General features: G+C 54.5%; 6 protein-coding genes across 6 annotated transcripts; 3 read left to right on the top strand and 3 right to left on the bottom strand.

Moving 5' to 3' along the window:
* Positions 1-41: 41 nt before the first annotated feature.
* On the top strand, positions 42-1503 carry RGGB (RGG repeats nuclear RNA binding protein B; the record flags this gene model as incomplete). Its single annotated transcript, XM_037322068.1, has 6 exons — positions 42-59; positions 252-270; positions 348-503; positions 598-702; positions 786-843; positions 894-1503. The coding sequence occupies 6 exons, from the start codon at positions 42-44 to the stop codon at positions 1501-1503; spliced, it is 966 nt and encodes a 321-aa protein (XP_037180329.1).
* Positions 1504-6140: 4637 nt separating this feature from the next.
* CGCA056_v006818 (uncharacterized protein) lies at positions 6141-6992 on the bottom strand (the record flags this gene model as incomplete). The annotated part of the gene is made up of 1 exon (XM_037322067.1): positions 6141-6992. The coding sequence occupies one exon, from the start codon at positions 6990-6992 to the stop codon at positions 6141-6143; it is 852 nt and encodes a 283-aa protein (XP_037180328.1).
* A 1060-nt stretch (positions 6993-8052) lies between these two features.
* On the top strand, positions 8053-8640 carry CGCA056_v006817 (uncharacterized protein; the record flags this gene model as incomplete). Its single annotated transcript, XM_037322066.1, has 1 exon — positions 8053-8640. One exon carries the CDS (start codon positions 8053-8055, stop codon positions 8638-8640), a length of 588 nt encoding a protein of 195 aa, XP_037180331.1.
* Positions 8641-8861: 221 nt separating this feature from the next.
* Positions 8862-10708, bottom strand: CGCA056_v006816 (uncharacterized protein; the record flags this gene model as incomplete). Its single annotated transcript, XM_037322065.1, has 3 exons — positions 8862-9701; positions 9749-10268; positions 10326-10708. The coding sequence occupies 3 exons, from the start codon at positions 10706-10708 to the stop codon at positions 8862-8864; spliced, it is 1743 nt and encodes a 580-aa protein (XP_037180330.1).
* Positions 10709-11379: 671 nt separating this feature from the next.
* CGCA056_v006815 (putative actin-related protein 8) lies at positions 11380-13742 on the bottom strand (the record flags this gene model as incomplete). The annotated part of the gene is made up of 3 exons (XM_037322064.1): positions 11380-13501; positions 13570-13648; positions 13703-13742. 3 exons carry the CDS (start codon positions 13740-13742, stop codon positions 11380-11382), a joined length of 2241 nt encoding a protein of 746 aa, XP_037180333.1.
* Positions 13743-15472: 1730 nt separating this feature from the next.
* On the top strand, positions 15473-16264 carry CGCA056_v006814 (uncharacterized protein; the record flags this gene model as incomplete). Its single annotated transcript, XM_037322063.1, has 1 exon — positions 15473-16264. One exon carries the CDS (start codon positions 15473-15475, stop codon positions 16262-16264), a length of 792 nt encoding a protein of 263 aa, XP_037180332.1.
* Between the last annotated feature and the right edge of the window lie 2463 nt (positions 16265-18727).

The raw sequence follows: 18727 nt of genomic DNA, 5'->3' as shown, positions 1-18727 counted from the left end.
TAGACTAGGTCGCTATTGTTCACCACAATCCAGGCGACAAGATGTCGGTCGCAAGCAAGGTAAGCTCGCCCTCTGGTTCTGTCCCTCCCGACCTTTTTCAATTCCTCTGTTCGTCGTCATTTTGACCTCGCCATTGTGTGCGTCGTCGTTGTTGCCGTCAATTCCCGGAATCCTGTTGTTGTCGTCGTCGGCCACAATTTTTCACCACCTCGTCGTCCATCGTGGAATCCCATACTGACAATGCTTCCCAGAACCTGTTCGAGCTCCTCGGTATGAATACCCTCGATTGCGATCCCTCCGACGGATGATCCCTCGCTGTCTGGACATGCCCTAACCCCCCACGACAGGCAACGATGCTGAGGATGACACCCCTCAGGCGCCCGTGAAGACGGTCGATAAATCCACCATGCGCTCTACCAAGCGCAACGCCGAGCCTGAGGCCCCCTCGCGCGCCGCCGCTAACACCGGTGCTCGCCGCAACAACGCCTCTGGCAACGAGGCCGGTACGTTTGACCTCCATTGCCGTCTTTCCTCCCGAGGAGACGCAACCTCGACCCCGCTTTGTGGCTCGGTTCGCTGACCCAACTCTGCCGACAGCTTTCCGTGACCGTGGTGCCGGCAGCGACCGCAACCGTGGTAAGACCACCGAGGAGTCTGCTAGAGGCGGCTCCCGTGGCGGCTACGGTGCCCGCGTCCGTGGAGGTTCGTAATCGCCCTGTCGTCGCCTGCCGCGAGCAATTCGCGCATGGCGGCCGAGACTCGGTCCATTCACTAACATCAAATAGGTCGCGGCGGCCGTTTCCCCCGTGAGCGCGACGACCGACACACCAAGGGCCAGGCCACGTAATTCCTTCCCGTCCCGTCATGCCAGCTTCAAAGCTAACCCACCACAGCGGCGGTTCCGACAAGCAGGCTGCCCAGTCCTGGGGTGCCACCGAGGGTGATGCCGAGCGCAAGGATGAGCAGGCCGGCGAGGCCATCGCTCAGGCCGAGGCGAAGGATGCCGAGGCCGAGGCTGCCGCCCCCGTCGAGCCCGAGGAGCCCGAGGACAAGAACATCTCCTACGCCGACTACCTCGCCCAGCAGGCCGAGAAGAAGCTCGCCCTTGACTCTGGCCTCGAGGTCCGCAAGGCCAACGAGGGCTCCAAGCTCAAGAAGGAGTGGGCCAACGTCAAGGAGGTCTCCCGCGACGAGGAGGACAACTTCATGATCGGCACCGGAGGCAAGACCAAGCGTGAGCGTGAGCGCAAGACCAAGCAGCTCCTGGATATTGACCAGCGCTACGTCGAGCCTGAGCGCCCCCGTGGCGGCCGTGGTGGTCCTCGCGGCGGTGCCCGCGGTGGTGCCCGTGGCGGTGACCGTGGCGAGCGCGGCGGCCAGCGTGGTGGTGCCCCCCGTGGTGCTACCCGCGGCGGTGCTCCCCGTGGCGGCGCCCCCCGCGGCGGCTCTGCTGCCATCAACACCAAGGACGAGTCTGCTTTCCCCAGCCTCGGCGGCAAATAAGTTATGCCACCTAAGATCTGCCAACATACAGGCAAGAAATGTGCCTCGACACATGTTTCCGCTCTAGCCAACAACGATGGGTACGGAAGGGAAGGGCCAGTTTTCGGGGAAAATTGAAGAAGGATGGTTTTGCGTCACATGGCTTCCGAGGACTGGGCCGGCTGAATTTCTGGTCGTTGCACAATGAATGAAAGGCTTTTTTCTCATCTAGGTACTCAAGGAACGGTATCGTTCAAAAAGTCAAAAATGGTCTCTTTGCATGATTTTCATTGCTTTTCCGGCCCGGTCTGCTGCAATGGTTAAGGTGTACGCGTCATGTGGTATCAGCCACGACGTAACGGGGTCTGGATTGTTAACGAATGCCCTACCAACGCTGCTTCATGAGGACTTGCATCGTCTAAGTGCTCATCGAGTTGTTGATATAAAAAGGTAACCCGCGGATGCTCTCATGCAAGACCACAGAGCACGAGCAAGCTTGGTTGTGAGCATTCGATTGTCTAGTCACCAAGCCCTCCAAGTCTGCCGGGGTGCGTTGTAGGTGTTATGATATTTCACAGCATTTCCATGACATGCCTTCTCAGCAACTACTCAAAGTATACTCGGAAGACGCCAAGGCAAGGTACCAAGGGCTGGACAAGCACTTGTCAAAATAGAATGCCTAGGGTCTTTTTTTTACCGGCCATGGGAGCCTGATCATCGGATTACGCTTACAACTTGCTCCTGGGAGTCGATATGAGCAGGCGTCTGTGTATCGTTGAGCTGAAGGATGCCATATCATCCTGGGGGATAAAGTAAGCCGCCTGCGACAGGTACTGACATTTAAGTAGCTTCAGTAAGAGCACAATCATTGGATAAAGAGGTCCTCTGAAGAGATGAATTCCCGTACTCTGCCAAATCCGCTGGGCTTACTTGGGCTCTCGCGGAAGTTTGAACCCTCGAAAGCGAGAAGCGCTTGGTTCAGGCTGAGATTTCCTTTCAGCGCGAGCTCCTACAGCATGTGAATCTCCGACGAAGACCTCACCTCACGCGTTCATTCCCTTGGTATCCTTGACTGATGCCCACTTGTATACTTGGACGGCACCGATGAAAGTTGAGTGAAAGCGTGAGGTAGACATCGCGCTTCACGACACGAGCGCGGGTCCTGAAGGCGGTATCCAAGATTGTTCTCGCGCTTGGTAGTGTCAGATGGTCCCAGAGGTCGGAATTGCCTAGGTTGAGGTCAATAGGATAGCAGAGGACGATTTTTACGAGGCATCAGCTCGACTATGGGGCACGGGTCTTGTGCGGCTCGTCATCAGCGACACCTCGTCCACGATAGATAGCTTCAAGTCCAATCTTCGGGTGTAGGCGTGCTGTGAGAGTGTGCATGCAATCAAAACGGTAAACCCGAGTTGAAATGGTGCCAGGTGCCTATAAGAACCCCAGTGTTTACGGTCCAAATCGTCCTTCTCAACGCAAGACCAATACGTGCTCACTAGGATCTTGTTCCTTGTACATGGTGACTCAGGAGTCGATTTCGCCGTCATGATGTGACTTCGGCTAGATTCTTGGATCTCTCCAACTCCCTTTACATGCGTTGATTTGCATTGTTGCCGTCTCTCTTCTCTGGTCCCGGTGTATTCTAGGGGCATATTCGGAGAGTGGAATAAGTAATGCTCATCATAGCCCGCATCACTCAGCAAACACATAGATAGAGATTTGTGTGTGCTTATCATGAATTACGGCAGAGAGGTCTGACATGTTAGCACGGCCCCGTTGGATCATTGATTGGCGGTGGAAGAACTAAGCTAGAGCGGCAGCTGTAATGAACTTATACACAGCTCAGCTCACTAGACGGAGCACCGGACGAACTACAGCTTGCCCTTACCGTGAAACCTCTGACTGAGTGGGCTATGAAATGTTTTTGATATTCGATTGCTATATCGTGGGACCATCAACGAGGATAAGCCCCGACAGTGTCGAAGGTTGTTGGACCGTTCCCGGCTTTCACGATTTTGAGCTTCCAACCGCGAACGTAACTTCGCTCACGCCAAAACGAGCAAAAAGTAAACGTCGAGGAACATCAATGATACGATTGCCTGCGCCTCCCATCCAGGCTTCCGCTACTGCGACGCATCGTCCGCATCGAACTCTTCCGGCCCCACCGCCGCCGCGGCGGCCGGTAGCAATGATCCCACATCTGCGGCATCCGCCCCGGAGGTAACCGCAATGGCGGGACCAAGTCTACGAATACGGGGCGTATCAGGACATTAGCTCCTAGAGCAGGTTAAACAGACGCACGTATCAGGCTGTGCTCAGGAGTTGATACAGATTCAAGCCGCCGGCAACGTGCATACACAGTCATGGTTGCTGTGCGTCGTGAGCGGGCCTGGAGCCAGGTAAGACAGTAGAATAAAAATATACATTTTATTAGACACATGACTTCCAAATGAGTAAACTCGCTTTGGACCATTGGAAACCGTTATCTGTTCGTATCGCGCTTACCAATGGGCGTTGGTCCTGTGCATCAGGCTGCTGCAACATCAAGCAGGCTGGACTTGGCGACAGCTCATATCAGTGAGACCCTGCATTGGTCGCCTGGCAATGTCCAGAATAGCTTGAATAAATATATTTGGGCATTGATGTCGCAAGAATTTCGTACAGTCTCCTTGCATGAGTCAAATCATTCCAGCAGCTTCAGCAGCACTCATCTCCCCTGACACAACGCTAGTTGGCTGCAAGTCACTACATGAACGTAGAGTCTCGTGTGCATGTATCATCAAGGCAAGTCCGACGATAATCGACTGTCCCGGAAAAAAAAAAAAAAGTCATGACTGACAGACTCAATTGTCTCAGCTACCAAGTCAGTAGCGACAACATAAAAAACCACAGGAACGACATCGGAAGTCACTTAAAGTCCAAGACCTACGTACGCATCACCGATGATGAAGAAGAACCCGCCCACCAAGTGCAGCGATCGAGCCATGTCAAGTTTTCCAGTGTTCTAAAAAACGGCGCTTCGATTGCTCTCCCGCTTGCATTCACAGTGTTTGTAGTTGTGCTGTGGCGTCTAAACGGATCTCCAAGCGGGGACAGCCTCGAGAAGTTACGGGAAGACGCTATTCGATACGTAAGTCGAACCTTCACATGGGGCCTCTTCCTGCACACAGGATGAGCATCGTGATAAAGATTTGAAACTGTAGCTTGCGAGTACTTTCCCAATCCTGTTTGCGGGCATTACAGGCAAACTGATGTCCGAGATCGTGCGTTGGAAGCTAGAGCGAGGAGCAACCGTGGGGCTTCTCGAACAGTTGAATCGTAGTCAAACAGTTGGCTCAACTGTCATGACCCTATTCAGCTTCGGCTCATTCAATCTACTAAGCATCTTATTGCTTATCACGTGGGCGTTCTCTCCTCTTGGAACCCAGGGCCTGCTGAGGATGGAATCCCGACGAAACGAGCCGCGAGTCAAGGATATAACTATCACCTACTTCGACGATGATGCCAGGAGTAGGCTCGTCAAGTGGCAGGAGCTCTTTTCAACTGGATCATTCGGCCCTACTCCAGGTATGCGCTCTTTGACGTCTCTGTATGCGACTCTTGTCACTACGCCGGAAGCTACGAAATTCGACACCATGGACCTGTGGGGTAACGTTAGGATACCGTTCTTGAATCACACTGAGAACGAATGGAGAGATCTGCCCAGTAATTCTAGTGAGATTGAGTATTCTTCTTTGGCTGGTATTCCAATCAGCAATCTGATATTGGCAACACGACCTTTACCGTGGAGTCCAGCTATCTTGACCTCCGCTGCCACAATGCAACTGTTCTCACTGGTGATCAGGCACCTGAGGGCTTCTTTGCACATTTGGACCATTCAATGATGGATACAGCGGCCTCGTCTGCGGAGGATCTTAAGGACAAGATCTTCCGGATGCCAAACGGCACCTGGCATGGATACAACTTCACCAACGGGGATGCGACGACCTGGAGCTTGGCTCTCGACCGATTTGTAGATCCCATTTGGCTGCTCAAGAATAGAACGACAACCCGGGAACTTGAGTCGGACGACCGTTCCGCCGAGCGCGAGCGACCCATTCTGTTCAGGAACGAGACGGGCATCGACGTCGGCCCTACGACTCTCCTGTTCGAGGCATATGCCGTGAGTGCCATCACCGACAAACAACTGCGTGAACACAATCACGTCAAGGCCACCTTCGGCGTCACCCAGAAATACGTCGAATCCCGGGTTGCCTGCAGACTGGCTGCCGCCGACAACACGAAGCCAAGCTGCAGGGTGATCAGCCAAAGACCGTCGCAGCGACGGCATGCGCCAGAAGGCATTACGCACCTGTCATTCCCCAAGGTGTTCAACCTCCTGTCGCAGAGACTACCGCTCGTAGTCGGGGGCTCGGTCAACTACCAGGCGGACTTTTCGCTGTACTACCTGAAGGACCCAACTCTCAGGGAGACACGGAAATGGACCATCTCAACTAGTCGAATAACACCGGCGATAACGAGTTAACTGTCGTTTGTCGTCGCCTCGCCCCGTCGATGCTATGCCGTCATGTCGCTACCAGGTGAATTCGATTTGGTAGGTCTTCCCAGCGCGTCTCCATGGTGTTGACCTGGATAAAACCATCAACCTGAGCATCAGCTCAAAAGTCGCCAAAGTATTTGCGACGAATCTGATCCATTCTGAGCTCATGTGGCATAGGCTCCACAAACTTGTCGACCTCCTGCTGCCAAAACTGATTTTGAGGGTTTACATGCCACGCAGAAGAATATTCCCAATACGGGGGCAGCCATCCCGCGGTCTCCCAGTCGATGACGCCCACCACATCATCATCCCGGACCAACACATTCAAGCTGATGAGGTCTCCGTGAGTAAACACCAAGCTGTCATCCCAATGGCGGTAGAAGTCCAACAACTCATTTGCATCTGCAAAGTGGCCTCCACCGTCAGCTTCCAGGGATAGAGGTTGAACGAGTTCTCTGTGGAAGTCCTTTGCTGCAGCAAACGGCCCCCAAAATTCCTTTGACGGCAACCGGCAGTCCCATATAGGCCCTCCATCGACATTAGAGACTCCTGCTCCTCCAGATGGCGATGGGATACCGCGCAACTGGCAGACGATATCCTTCAACTGGTCGAGAATCTGCTTTTTGGACGCCTCCGATCGCTGTACCCAACCCATGCAAGCCATGTTTCCGTCGATCCTTGTCATCACGATGTAGGTTTTCCCCCGGTGAATAAACGCGCAAGAGACTCGGGGAACCGGGATCGAGGTTTGTCGGTGTATGAACTGCAGAGCGTGCGCCTCGCCCAGACTCGCGTAGGGCTTCACCTTGATGTAGAGACCAAACTTTGAAACCAGGCGTTGTGGCGATTTACAGATGTATCGGCGGAAATGTCTGTTTGTTGTGACCCAGACTGTCGTGAGGATAAGTGCCCTTTTGAAGGCCCCGGCGTCTACAGACGCGCTCTGCTTCGTATCCCCAGCATCAGACATCGTCACTGAGGATGTCTGGAATTGATCCGAATTCTCGCGAGGGGAATCTTCGGAGTCGATCAGAATTCTCTTGAGAGCTATGTCTGGAATCGATTGGCATTCTCGCGCAGAAGATGTCTGTTTTATCTGGTTGTGCATTCGTTGGTGAAAACGTGCTGTTCAGCCGGTGCATTCAAATGTATTTGGTTGCTGAACAAACCGAGATTACATAAACAAAGAAACTCCTTCTGCGTATGATCCGTGCCTTCTGAAGTCTGGAGACCGCCTATCTTTCCTGCGCTCCAGCGACTACTTTTCCTGTGGTTATCTCATATACTGTTGTTTACTTTACCTTACATACTGTTAACCGTTCCGCTGTCGTCGCCGCTATTATTATTCCTTCCACCATCGTCGTTTATCATATTTACCTTATCTCTCTGCCTTTTCATCGTCTTTAGTGGGAGTAACCAAGTACACAGGAAATGTAGCCGGTGTCAAGTTTTCGGCACCTTGCGTGTACGCCCACGGGAAAGCTCTCAAGAGGAAGCGCAACATCGTCATAATTTCCTGGCTTCTGTCAGAACCAGGTTGTGATCTCATCTTGTCATCGACAATGGAGAGCACGAAACCAGCAAACAAAACTTCTGTTCATGGCCGCCGTCAAGAAAACTTTCATCTGGCCTAGACCAATAACTCATGCCGAAGCTTTAGGCCTTGGCAACAAGACCGCCTGAACAACACTCAGCAACCCAGAGACCCACGGCCCCGAGGTCCCAAAACCGGACCTCTTTTTCAACTGGCCATCAAGGCATAAAGCGAGCATTTGTTTTGCGGAACAAAGGGCTAGGACAATGTGTGATCCATCTCAAAGATTGCGAAACACACTCGGAGTCTCTGCAATGGGATTGTCCTCATCCTTTATCATTAGGCCCACGAGAGGTCAGCCAGCCCCTTTCCCATAGAAAACCGAATCAAGTGAAATTGTATAAGATCAACTCCAGATTCCTGCTTCACATTCCAAATCACCAAGCGACTCCAGTCGAGAAAATCAGTCAAGTCACCTGTCGAGATCACCAGCAGAATGCCTCTCCGAAAACAACCTCCTGCCGGACACCCGTCGGTTCTGCAGACAGTCCCTACCAAGTGCCCCTACTGCATCGACAGCAGAGCTGCCCGGAAGCAAGACGGCTTCCGCACTCGCTTCAAGCGCCTGTTCAAGCGCAGCAGCCAGTCGGTCTGTCACGCATGTGGCCAGTCAGGACGTCAGATGCTCGAATTCCACGAGGTAAACTACACCAGCGAGAGCACCGCTGCTAACTCTACGGAAACGCAGCCTATTGGCCCCTGGAATGAGACATTGGAAGAAGCCTGGGAGGATGATGCCCCGAGTGATTTGAACGTTGATCTCCAGGGCGTTGAGGCGCTTCCCTCTCAGCGACCCACGAGCTTGGATCCGAAGCTGGTGAATGACTGGTTTCTTGACCAGTGGAGCGTGGTGCGTAAAGACAGGTTCTTCAAGCGATGGGAGCGATGGTCTTACCGGAAGCTGCGGCGATCGACTCGTAGACCCCGTCGAGCTCGATACAACCTGACTTCTACACCCCTGGAGGACATACCCGAAGATGCTGAGCCGTTATTGTTACCGCGTCCACGCATGCCCCTCGACTAAGTATCTGAGTTGGGGATTCCTAGGATGTTTTGAAGACAAGTTTTGTTTCATAGTTGTGGGCGGGTTGAATGTTACAAGACTGTAAGCTGAAAAAGGTGAGTAGGCAGACTGTCACATGTGAGAGAAGATTCAAGAGTAGGACCACAGTAGGTAGTTCTGCGCTAAAGATAATCAAGATCGGTGTAAGTTAAGTATGTTCCCGTGTTTATTGATATGTATCATTACTGTCTGTTTCTGTAAAGACGAGCAGCATCAATGCCCAAGCTAGCAAGGAGAAGGATGGCGTTGAAGGACGCCATCATGTAGAACGGCGCACCGTTGGATACGGCATCGAACATGAAGCCGCCCAGCTTGGTGAGAAGCAAGATTGCAGCCCCGCCGAACCAGGAGTACATACCGGCGATGGAGCCCTTGAGTCGCACTCGCGACACGGCGTCCACGCTGGCATTGTGTTGCAGTAGTGGCGCAGCTTCTGTGGGCGTTTCCATAGCTTCCGCCGAGTCCTCAACTGTGTCAATCTGCTGAGACTTGGGAATATCAGCGGTCAGAACGCCGCGGCCGAGGGAGCCCAGACTGCAGACGATCGCTCCAATCTGGCTAACGCCGATGAGTATTACAATAAGGAAGACAACAGGGCTGCCACCTCGACCGTCGACGTCCTTGTATTCCGGGCTGGGTAGCTGAGGGAAGGCGATGTAACCGACGATTCCGAAAGTGGTAGCGATGATGATGGGGACATTGAAGCGGCCACGCCTTCTGTTAAGGTAGCCGAAAACAGGGGCCGCGAAAAGACCAAGTAGCTGCGCCACGCCTGATAGGATAGATGCCAGGAGATAGGCCGCTCTGCACTCCTTCTTCAGTTCGGGGTTTGGATCATTGGGAGATCCATGGCAAAAGCCGTTGCCGATGAAGAAGGTGTTAATGTACAGAGGTAGGAAAAGGGAAATTGCGACTGTTGAGGCGCGGGCCACGAAGCCACCCAAATACCCGAGGGCAATTTGGGAATCGGTGAAGCCCAGGGTAATAGAGTCTCGGAGGAGACGGAAGTAAGGCAGAACCTTCTGTTGGTTGTTAGGTGTGGTCCCAGATTTGGAGCAAGTTGACTTACCGGCCGGTGCGGGTGGTCTGATCCATCTTCGTCGGAATCATCCTCAGAGCTCGTGTTCGCTTTGAGTCCCAACAAGACGTTCCAACCCTTGCCTTCCTCGCCCTTTAGGTTTCTCAGCCCAAAGAAGACAAAGATTGCCACCACGAATGCGACAATTCCCACGACATAAAAGCTCTCTTCGACAGCCTTGCCCGGGGTTACGCCGTCAACTTCGCCGAAACGAGCGGGAAGCGGCAGGAACAGGGAGAGCGCAACCAGCGCGCCGCATCCCGTGAACAGTCCGACGTAACCTGCGAGAGCCGACGGTTTGCCAGCCTTCGCCTCATCCGAATCGTTCCCTGTCGCGGCTTGTCCGTTTCCTCCGATGCGGTACCGCGCTGGGGTGATGGTCATGTCGGACTCGAGGGACATGGCGATGCTGTGTCGGGGGTTGTTGACCGGCTTCGCGACATTCGCGGAGCCGTCAGACTTGTCGTTATCATCTGTCAGAGACGGCAAAATCGCTGTAACCATAGTCGCCCTGAAAAGCTCCGTCAGTCCACCTTTCCAACCTTTGACCTCGGTTGAAGCTACTTACGCGGCAGTCGCGCCGAGAGCGAAGAAGATGCGCGCCAGAAGCAGCTGCGGATAGATGTTGCGCGCCTGAACGAACAGCATCAAGGCCGCGCCGATGATGGCATACCCGATTACAGCCACCCATCTTACACCGAGCCGATCCGAGACGAGGCCCCAAACCGGACATGCGACGAGTGCGACGAGCTCATCGACGAAGCCGAGGGTACCGACGATGTCGCCCACGCCGTCCTTGACGCCAATTAAGTCGGTAATGACAAACGATATGCTGCTGTTGAGGAAAACGAGAAAGGAAATGGAGAAGAGAGAGATTCCGAGGAGGTACGTCACTGCTTGCAGTGTAGTAGTCGCCTCGGAGAAGGGCAGGTAACGGGACAAGACGGCCATGGTGAAAGTCGCTGAAAGTGGTGTTGTGCTGAGCAATTGAGGGTGTTCTCCTTTTTGCCGCAGACCACCGTCCGGTCCGAAGCTTACATCTCGCGGTGGGCGGTGCGAGATGGCGAGGAAAGGGTTGGGGAGAAGGTTGTTTTTGTTTGTTGTTAATCACAAGGGAGAGAGAGTTAATAGAGAAGGTGGGTGGGTGGGTAGCTGCGCTTGCGGGTGCGGGACAGGTGAGCATCATACACCTAAGGTCCCTGCTTCCCGGGCGAGCCGCCTTACATAAGCCCGCACATGGAACTCTCACCGTACCCATCTTATTACGCACTCGACCGGACACCCGCTGGAGCTCGGAGTCCTGAATCGCCGACAGCGGCTACGGCACTCAGACATCGCTAGCATGCTGACTGATGGTATAGTGCGACAACGGACTTTTGTGTTTTGACGTCTGACCCGTTTCTTGCGATAGCCGGGCATTGTATCTGATTTGCCTGGCTACAGAACTTACCCCACGCTGTGGCTCCCTTATAGTTCATTACTACGCCCAACGCCTACGGTGCAGGCAATCTTCGACACCTTGCCTCCTAAAATGCCTGTAATTGACTAAACCTGCTGGATCCCTGACTCCGTTGCTGTTCCAAACCGTTCCTTTTATCACGGCGCATCCGTCCTTAACCCATCTACCAAGCCCAGAGCACCTTGTGATGTAGCACACGAGCTCCAAGTCGCTCAAACTCGAACGGAGTGACCCAAGAATCGTTGGCGGGGAGCTTGGCAAAGACACTGGCCCCCTTCCAAGTGACAACCTGCTCATCCATGTCTCTGGCACTCCTGCTGACGAGGATGCGGTCGAAAAGGTCAGGCCTTCGTGCCTTGAGCTTTTCCTCCAGGACTACGGTGAACTGTGGCGTTTTGGAACCTCCGCCGATGACCATGATACTGCCAAGGTAGTCTCGCAGCTTCTTGTCGTCACCCTTTGCGGCATTGTTAATGCTCGTAAGAATGGCAATATCAAGTGGCGCATGTGGCAGAACAGCATCGCGTTCAACGGCCTGCGCCTTCGCGCTGCGCGCCGCTGAATCAACAAATATGCCGGCCGGTGGTTGCGGCGCCACAGTACCATTCGGTCCTGGGGTACCGCCATTTCGTACAGGTGGAGCAGGACTACCTCCGTTGGCACCCTCTTTGTTGGCTCCGAAAATGAAAGGTGCTGATACAGGGGTGCTGATTCCTTCCGGGGCGGGCGACGGGGCATTAGAGCCTGACGGCGTGCCGTTGATGCCATTGTCGCGCTTGAGGAAGTCGAACGGCTGCAGCTTCTCCTTGACAGGCGTGGAAACATCGGGTTGGGACTGAGTGAAGCCGTTCGTTGGCGCTGCGTTCAACGATGGCTTGACATGAGCGAGGATCGCAAATTGTGCCGCAGATGTTGGGTCATCCGGAATATCAACGTCATAGGCGTTGTAGGACCTGTCAATGAGCTTGCGCCTGCTCCTCAGCTTCGTGCTGTTGTCGAAGATGGATGGGTCGTAGAAGCCCATGGGGGCGAGAATGACTTCGTCGTATGTCTTGAATTGGTATTTGTGCGTGGGCTGATTCGGGGCTCGCAAGTGGAACTGGTATAGTTGAACCGAGATGTCTGCTTGCGACATGGTGCAGTGCTTAATCTTGAGCTCTTCGGCCAACTGGAAGTCATATCTTCTGCGCAAGTTGATATCCTGGTAAGGGAAGTTGTCGTACAGAAGCATCTTGACGAATGTCTCCGTTACGTCCCAACCGCCGTATTTCATGTTGATGCGGGAGTCTTCCACACAAAGACCGTCTTCGACACACGTAATTGAGGTCTTTTGGGCTCCAACGTCGACGACACAGGCCTGTGTATATCCGGCGCCAAAGGTAGCGGCCATACTCTCCTGGATGAAGCAGATGCGGTTGAACTCGAACCAGGTCATGCAAGACCTGAGCACCTGCTCGACATACTTCTTGTCGTAGAGGTCAGGTATAACAAAGACGCAGCTGTACTGTCTCCACGTGCTGTTCTTGGTGAGTCCAAGTTCCTGTCTGATAGCCTTGTCCAGCAGAGTCTCGAAATCGTCGAACAGATGTTCCGCGTTAGTGTAGTCGTCTTCGTTGAGAACTCCGTGTTGTAATGGCCACCACAGCTTGAACTTCGGCTGAGAGTTGTCTGGCACTCTCTGCGCCTGATTTCCGATGAAGCAGGAGGCAGAAGACTTGGGGTCTTCCAGGTCGTTGACATCGGTCCAGTCGATTTGCAAGGGGTCGTTATGTGTTTGGATAATTTCAGGCTCGGTACGGCGATTGTAATTCAACACCAATTCCTTTGAGTTTGGCAAGACCTTGCGCTTGTTCGCGCGCATGTCGAGTTTGAGATCGTTGCTCATCTTCGCGTACTTCTTGGACCACTCTTCCCCGTATTGTTGGTCTTGTGTCTTCGCTTCGAACTGTCGTCGGGGAAGCGCCTCGTGCATCTCAGCCTCGGTTTGAGGAAACTTGGTCGCAAGTGTCATCGGGATCGATTTGGGAAGAGCATCGCTCGCGAAACCAATGCGGAGGTTCTGGCTGCCGGGATGGATGACGATGACCTTAGAGGGATCCAAGCCTACGGCAGCATCGCCGGGCGCCTCCTCAGGTTGAAGCTCGGGAATGACGAGGGGTACCTCAGCGCGACCGCTTTGAGCAAGAGCGCGGTCTCTATCCTTCGCTGCCTGCACGATTCTATCGCGAGTGGCATCGCCCTGGAGTCGCAGAGCAAGAATCTGATCATCGCGCTTCATATAATCCCTGCCGTTCAAGTATGTATCAGCATCGATGCGCCTGGCGCTGGAATCGTGGTTCAGGAATGGACGTACGTGTAATAGTTCTTCTGGTTGATGGGCGTGACATCTGGCCAGCTTGTCTGCTTCATGCCATTGTCGGTTCTCTCCAGGCCTGCGCGTTGCGGTCAGCTTCAATGCTTCGAACAGACGGATCGAGGCTACTCACCCTCCCGAAGGAGAACCCTCTCACTGACTTTCCCTACCATCTTTTGATGTTTCCCCTAACGTCTGGAGCCAGATAGGGAGTTGGCGCTGCTGACATGAACTCCAATTGGGGGAACAGTTCCAAATCGCCAGCCTCAAGGATTCGCGACTCTCAGCCTGCCGCAGCTACCAACCATCGTGCTCTGGAGAGCCAGCCCGCTGGCCTGCGCTTATGGAGCTAGATCAAACTGGGTATAGCGTATCTCTGTCTCGGACAAATATTTTCCCTGGTCCGCCAGCCTTAGATGAATTACATAATCATCAGACGAACCAGTCGGGACCGAGGAAGGCTTTTGAGTCTCCGAATCTACCATGAGTATACGGCTGCTCTTCCTCAGACGATACCCGCCAGTCTTCCGCACAGATCTTTGTCAAACCCACAGGAATGAGGCATCAAAACATTGCATTGCGTGCCTCCACATTCAGTCAACTCTACGGCAGAAGCGGAGCTCTTGGCACGGCTCGCGAAATTCACAATGGTGGCGACTCGAATGGCTACGGCTTCACGACAACCAGCGAGTGATCCTTGTGGTGTCGCTGCATGGCGTGCACAGCTGGACACAGTTGAGATCAAGACGAGAATGACACGATTCCGCTCCCTCCCTACCTAAGTTGGGTAGGGAAAGAAGCTTAGTTTTTGGCGACTCAACGCGGTCCAAGCACCTCCCGGGAGAAGGCCGTCTTGCGGCTTCAGTTGGGCAGCAAACCATTGGTCATGAGCTTCACTTCTGGCCACCTGGTTCGGCCTTGGATGCGTATCTGGCCTGCCCGCTGCATGCTTTACAGCTTAAGTTGACTGTTTCTTGTTTGCATTGAGCAGCGACCGAGTGGATGAACTTGACACAACAGCTCCCGCCGAATCAAAGTGCAAACGAGAAACCTCGTGGCCAGCATGTCCCGGGAACTCTCGGTGGGAGCTCCGTCCACCTCCAAGTTTGCCAGCGTGCAAGTGCACCAGGCCGGTCTGTTGAGGTGAGTGATTTTGAGGAAGATAGAGACACCTCACATCCAACATTTCCATATCCCGTCTTGGGCATGATGGCCTTGTCAAGGTGACAATCAGCAGCTGCCTTTCTGGTACTCTAGCGCCTGAAGTCTGCGGGCCTCTGTTTATGCCGCTGTCTCTTTTGTTGTTGGTTGTTGTCTGCCATCGTCGTTGCCGTCGTTCAGCGCCCCATGCTCCCCGAAGCAACTTCCTTCTCCGGACATGACAACAAGCCAACGTTCCCGAGGCAGGAACAGGTCACGGCCCCGACCCCGAGGCAGGTACCGCCCAGGACCCCAGGACCCCAGGACTCCAGGACTCCAGGAGCTTGCGTGCCACCGAGGTAAGGTACGAAGCAAGCCGCAGGTGCTGCCCGGGTGCCTTGCAGCTCTGGTCTGCTGCTGCCTTCACCGGCGGCAGTTGGGGGAAGAGGGTGGCCGCTCGGGTCAGGTGACAACGCCCCAACCGCCCGAGCAATGACGTCGTCACGTAAGGTTTCGCCTGCCACAGAGGAAACCACACAGCGTGCCACGTCTGCTTCATGACTCCGAGCCGATTTCAGAGACACATTGTGCAAGGACGGTCGTGATCTCGCTGAAGCCAGCAACTTAAACCCTCCTTGACACTCTCACGCGCCATTCTGTGTCTTCACGCTGCAGTACCTCCCACACCCGCACTCACGCCCAAGACCAACCCCACAGCTTCGTTCCTCTCACACCTTGGCCAAGAGGTCAACCATCACCAGCTATGCCTCCCATCCAAATCCACAGCGAAAGCCCAATCAACGCCTCCAAGGCTTCGGGACCGACTCCGCAGACCGAGGCGGCACAGGCCAACAACGCCAGCGCCGACAACGCCAACGGCATCTCCAATAACGCTGCTGGACTATCCCAAGGTCAAGTCGGCGCAACCCCATCATCCACCCGCCAGCAGCCATACCCGCCGGCACAGCCTGGTGCCGCCCCATCTCTCCCTGTTCAGACAGCGTCGGCGCAAGCATATCCCATCCCGCGGCCAACTCCAACTACCACCACGGATGATGTCAACCATCCGCCGCCGCCCCAGCCAGGTGCAGTTCCTGTCCCCGTGGCAGCCAACAAGTCGACCCTGCCTCCGCCTCCGAAGGCGGGCGAGGCCTACCAACCTCCAGCCCCGACGCCCGCAACTCAGGCCACCGTTCCTTACCCTCCTCAGATGTCCATTCCTCCTCCGACCATGTCTGCCCAGCGAGGGTCTTCCACGTCTACCACCGCTGCTAATGGACCTCAGATGACTGGTCCGCGACCCATCCCGCTAGGAGTCGATCCTGCTTCTAGCCTTGAACACCCGCCAGGATACCAGCAAAACGTTGGTGCGTCTGAATTCTCCAGCCACCAGCGAGCTGCTCACAATGCCGCGGTAGCATCGGCGGCGGAGAGAGGTTCCCTTGCCCAGTCGGACGAAGGTGTCTGGGACACGGCAAAGAAGTGGGCTGCTGCTGCTGGCGGTTCACTGGCCGCAGCGGAGCAAGAGGTTTGGCGAAGAATCAATAAAGACTAGAACAGCACTTACGGGCTGAATGTTAATCAATGCCTCTTTGTCAAATAGGAGGATGTCGCTTTCTCGGTCTGACAGTCGCCATGTTGTGAAACTGACCAAGAATCGCTTTCAAGGCTAGCAGTCGGCCACTGCCACCGCACTTCAATCTGCTCGCCCAGGTACGGCGGTATAGCTGGCGGTATCTTGTCAGTCGCCAACACCCAGCATCAGATGCCTAGCCATGTGGCCCTCATCCCTAGTCACGAACGCTCCAGGTTGATCCATCATAGGCTCTCGCATCAACTTTAGCGCCTCGTCGCTCGCTCACCTTCGCTACGAAATCTTTCTTAATCCCACTTTGAGGTGGTTCTACCGAAGTTCCTTTTTACCCTCAAACCCCGATACCAGCCTAGGTCACGATCTGGCGAGAGCGCGTCCAAGAGTGAAAAGCCGCGTAAACTATAGCATCCGCGGCAGGCTATTTGCGGCTCCTATTCCTTGCGTCAAGTTACACAATACGATGCGCAGCCAGGGGAGGCTTCTAATCCTGTCGAGCCAGTCATTCCCCACCGTCCCGTGAGGGCGTCGGCCTGGCTCGGACTGTGGTAAACATCAAACACATCAGTTGATAAAACGTCTACTAACATAGCGCACCACAGAGTTCATCGCTACCCTGTTTGGCCCCTTTCTCCTGGCGGCTGTCGATGGGATCTTGTCAGCCTCCCCCATTGATCCGCCTGATGTAGGCTGCCCACTATCGAGCCGACTCGACAAGCAATCGATGGCGGGGAAGGGTCGCGTCATCATTGGTCTGTGATCTCCATAAGAGCCGATTTATAGACAGCGGCCGAGGCTGGAGAGTTGGCGTAATTTCCCAAAACGTCCGAGGTTGTCATGCAAGCAACACGGCCAGTCCCTGTCAGCGGCCAGCCCGCCAGACCCACAGAACAACTCATCGAAGGCTCGGTAGAAGCTAACCAGCGGAGACCACAAGCTGAGGGAGGCCACCGGCGCGAGACGTGGTATTCTCGCACAGACGAAGAGGTCAAGGCAAGACCTGCCGAGCAACTTTCCCACCTACGAATCTGATCTATCGAGAGGATTATGTCGTCAAACTTGTCTCGTGGCGTGTGACGGCGTCTAGACGGAAGTCCGCGACCGATATCCTGAGTAGGAAAGCAACGCTAAGTTTCACTAACGCTGGACAACACACAGAGCCCTATGAGAGAGTTTTTGACGGATTGAAGATGTGCGTGGTTAGCGCCACCTCAGTTCTCGCAGTGGCTTGTTTGTCGCCAACGGATAGGCTCAACAAGCTTTAACAACATACGGATTGTTCCTGTTGGTGACGATGGAGGACGGGAACCACTTTACGCGTGTACATTCCGTGGGATAGCGACCCCCGAGGCGTGAAGCCGCGCCCGCTATCCAGGATGTGATGGCGGGAGCCGACGAACCTCATAGGCTAGTGACTTCTGGCATTTGTCAGGGTGCCCATGTCCGCCAGAGCTATAGCGGATTTGTATTATATGCCAAACGACACTCCACCAACCACCCAGGCACACAAATGGAAGCCAGAGCCTGGAGGCATTAACATGACGCGTGTTATTGCCGCCAAGTGGCTGGTCGGTCGCTGAATGATTGGGCTTTTTCTGGCAGTTTTCTCTGTTTTTAGGAGAGGAAGTTGCTTTTTCCCGATGGGTTGGTGATGTCGACTTTCAGCCAGTTTTCAGCTTTCGAATGTGGCTCCGGACAACTAGCCCACATGGGCCCATCGTGGCACAATTCTGGATCAGTACAGAGTAGACGAGGGGGCGAATCACATTGTGCGGAAGACGAGGTGGCCGCGGCTCGCCTCAGGCGCGTCAAGGGACGGGAACGCGGGGCTTCGGCGAAGGAGGAGGGGGAGGAGGGGGAGGGGTAACCAGTCGCGAGGCCGGATTCGTTGGATCGCCACCACGAGTGAACCCTCCTGGCGCAAGAGCCAAACCGGACCAGCTGGCCTCCACGGAAGAGGAAGGTTAAGGTTGCGACGACAGCGAGGTGGTGAATAAGCAGCCGGAGGACACACGATCTAGAGGACAGCTGGCTTCTTGGTTAGAGAATCCGGTTTGATGTCGACCTTGGGGTGCCGTCTGGAACTGGCCAGTTGCGGACCAGTCTCACGTCTCATACAAGAGCCCCAAACGCCAGAAGATGTGCGGGGTAGTATTTGATTTACTCACGCCGCAGACCGAAGTTGATTTGAATTCGGGCCAAGGACTTGAGTTTTTCTGGCAGCATCTGCGAAGGCGGATAAGATGGAGATGAACGCACACAGGTTCACGACGGCAAGATTGGACCAGACCAACTGACGGCTTAGAGGGTGTTTGGATAGCAGCTCTGGCATGACGGCCACTGCGAGACTCGATATGCGAGCGAGACCGAAGATATTGTTAGCCCATACGCAGTTGAGGCTAGCAGCTGCAGGCTAGACAGGCGCAA

The sequence above is a fragment of the Colletotrichum aenigma genome (assembly GCF_013390185.1).
Source record: "Colletotrichum aenigma strain Cg56 chromosome Unknown KSG_Cg56_contig04, whole genome shotgun sequence".
Classification (NCBI taxonomy): Eukaryota; Fungi; Ascomycota; class Sordariomycetes; order Glomerellales; family Glomerellaceae; genus Colletotrichum; species Colletotrichum aenigma.
Note: the sequence above shows the minus strand (reverse complement) of the source record. Positions and strands in the feature narration are given on the sequence as shown.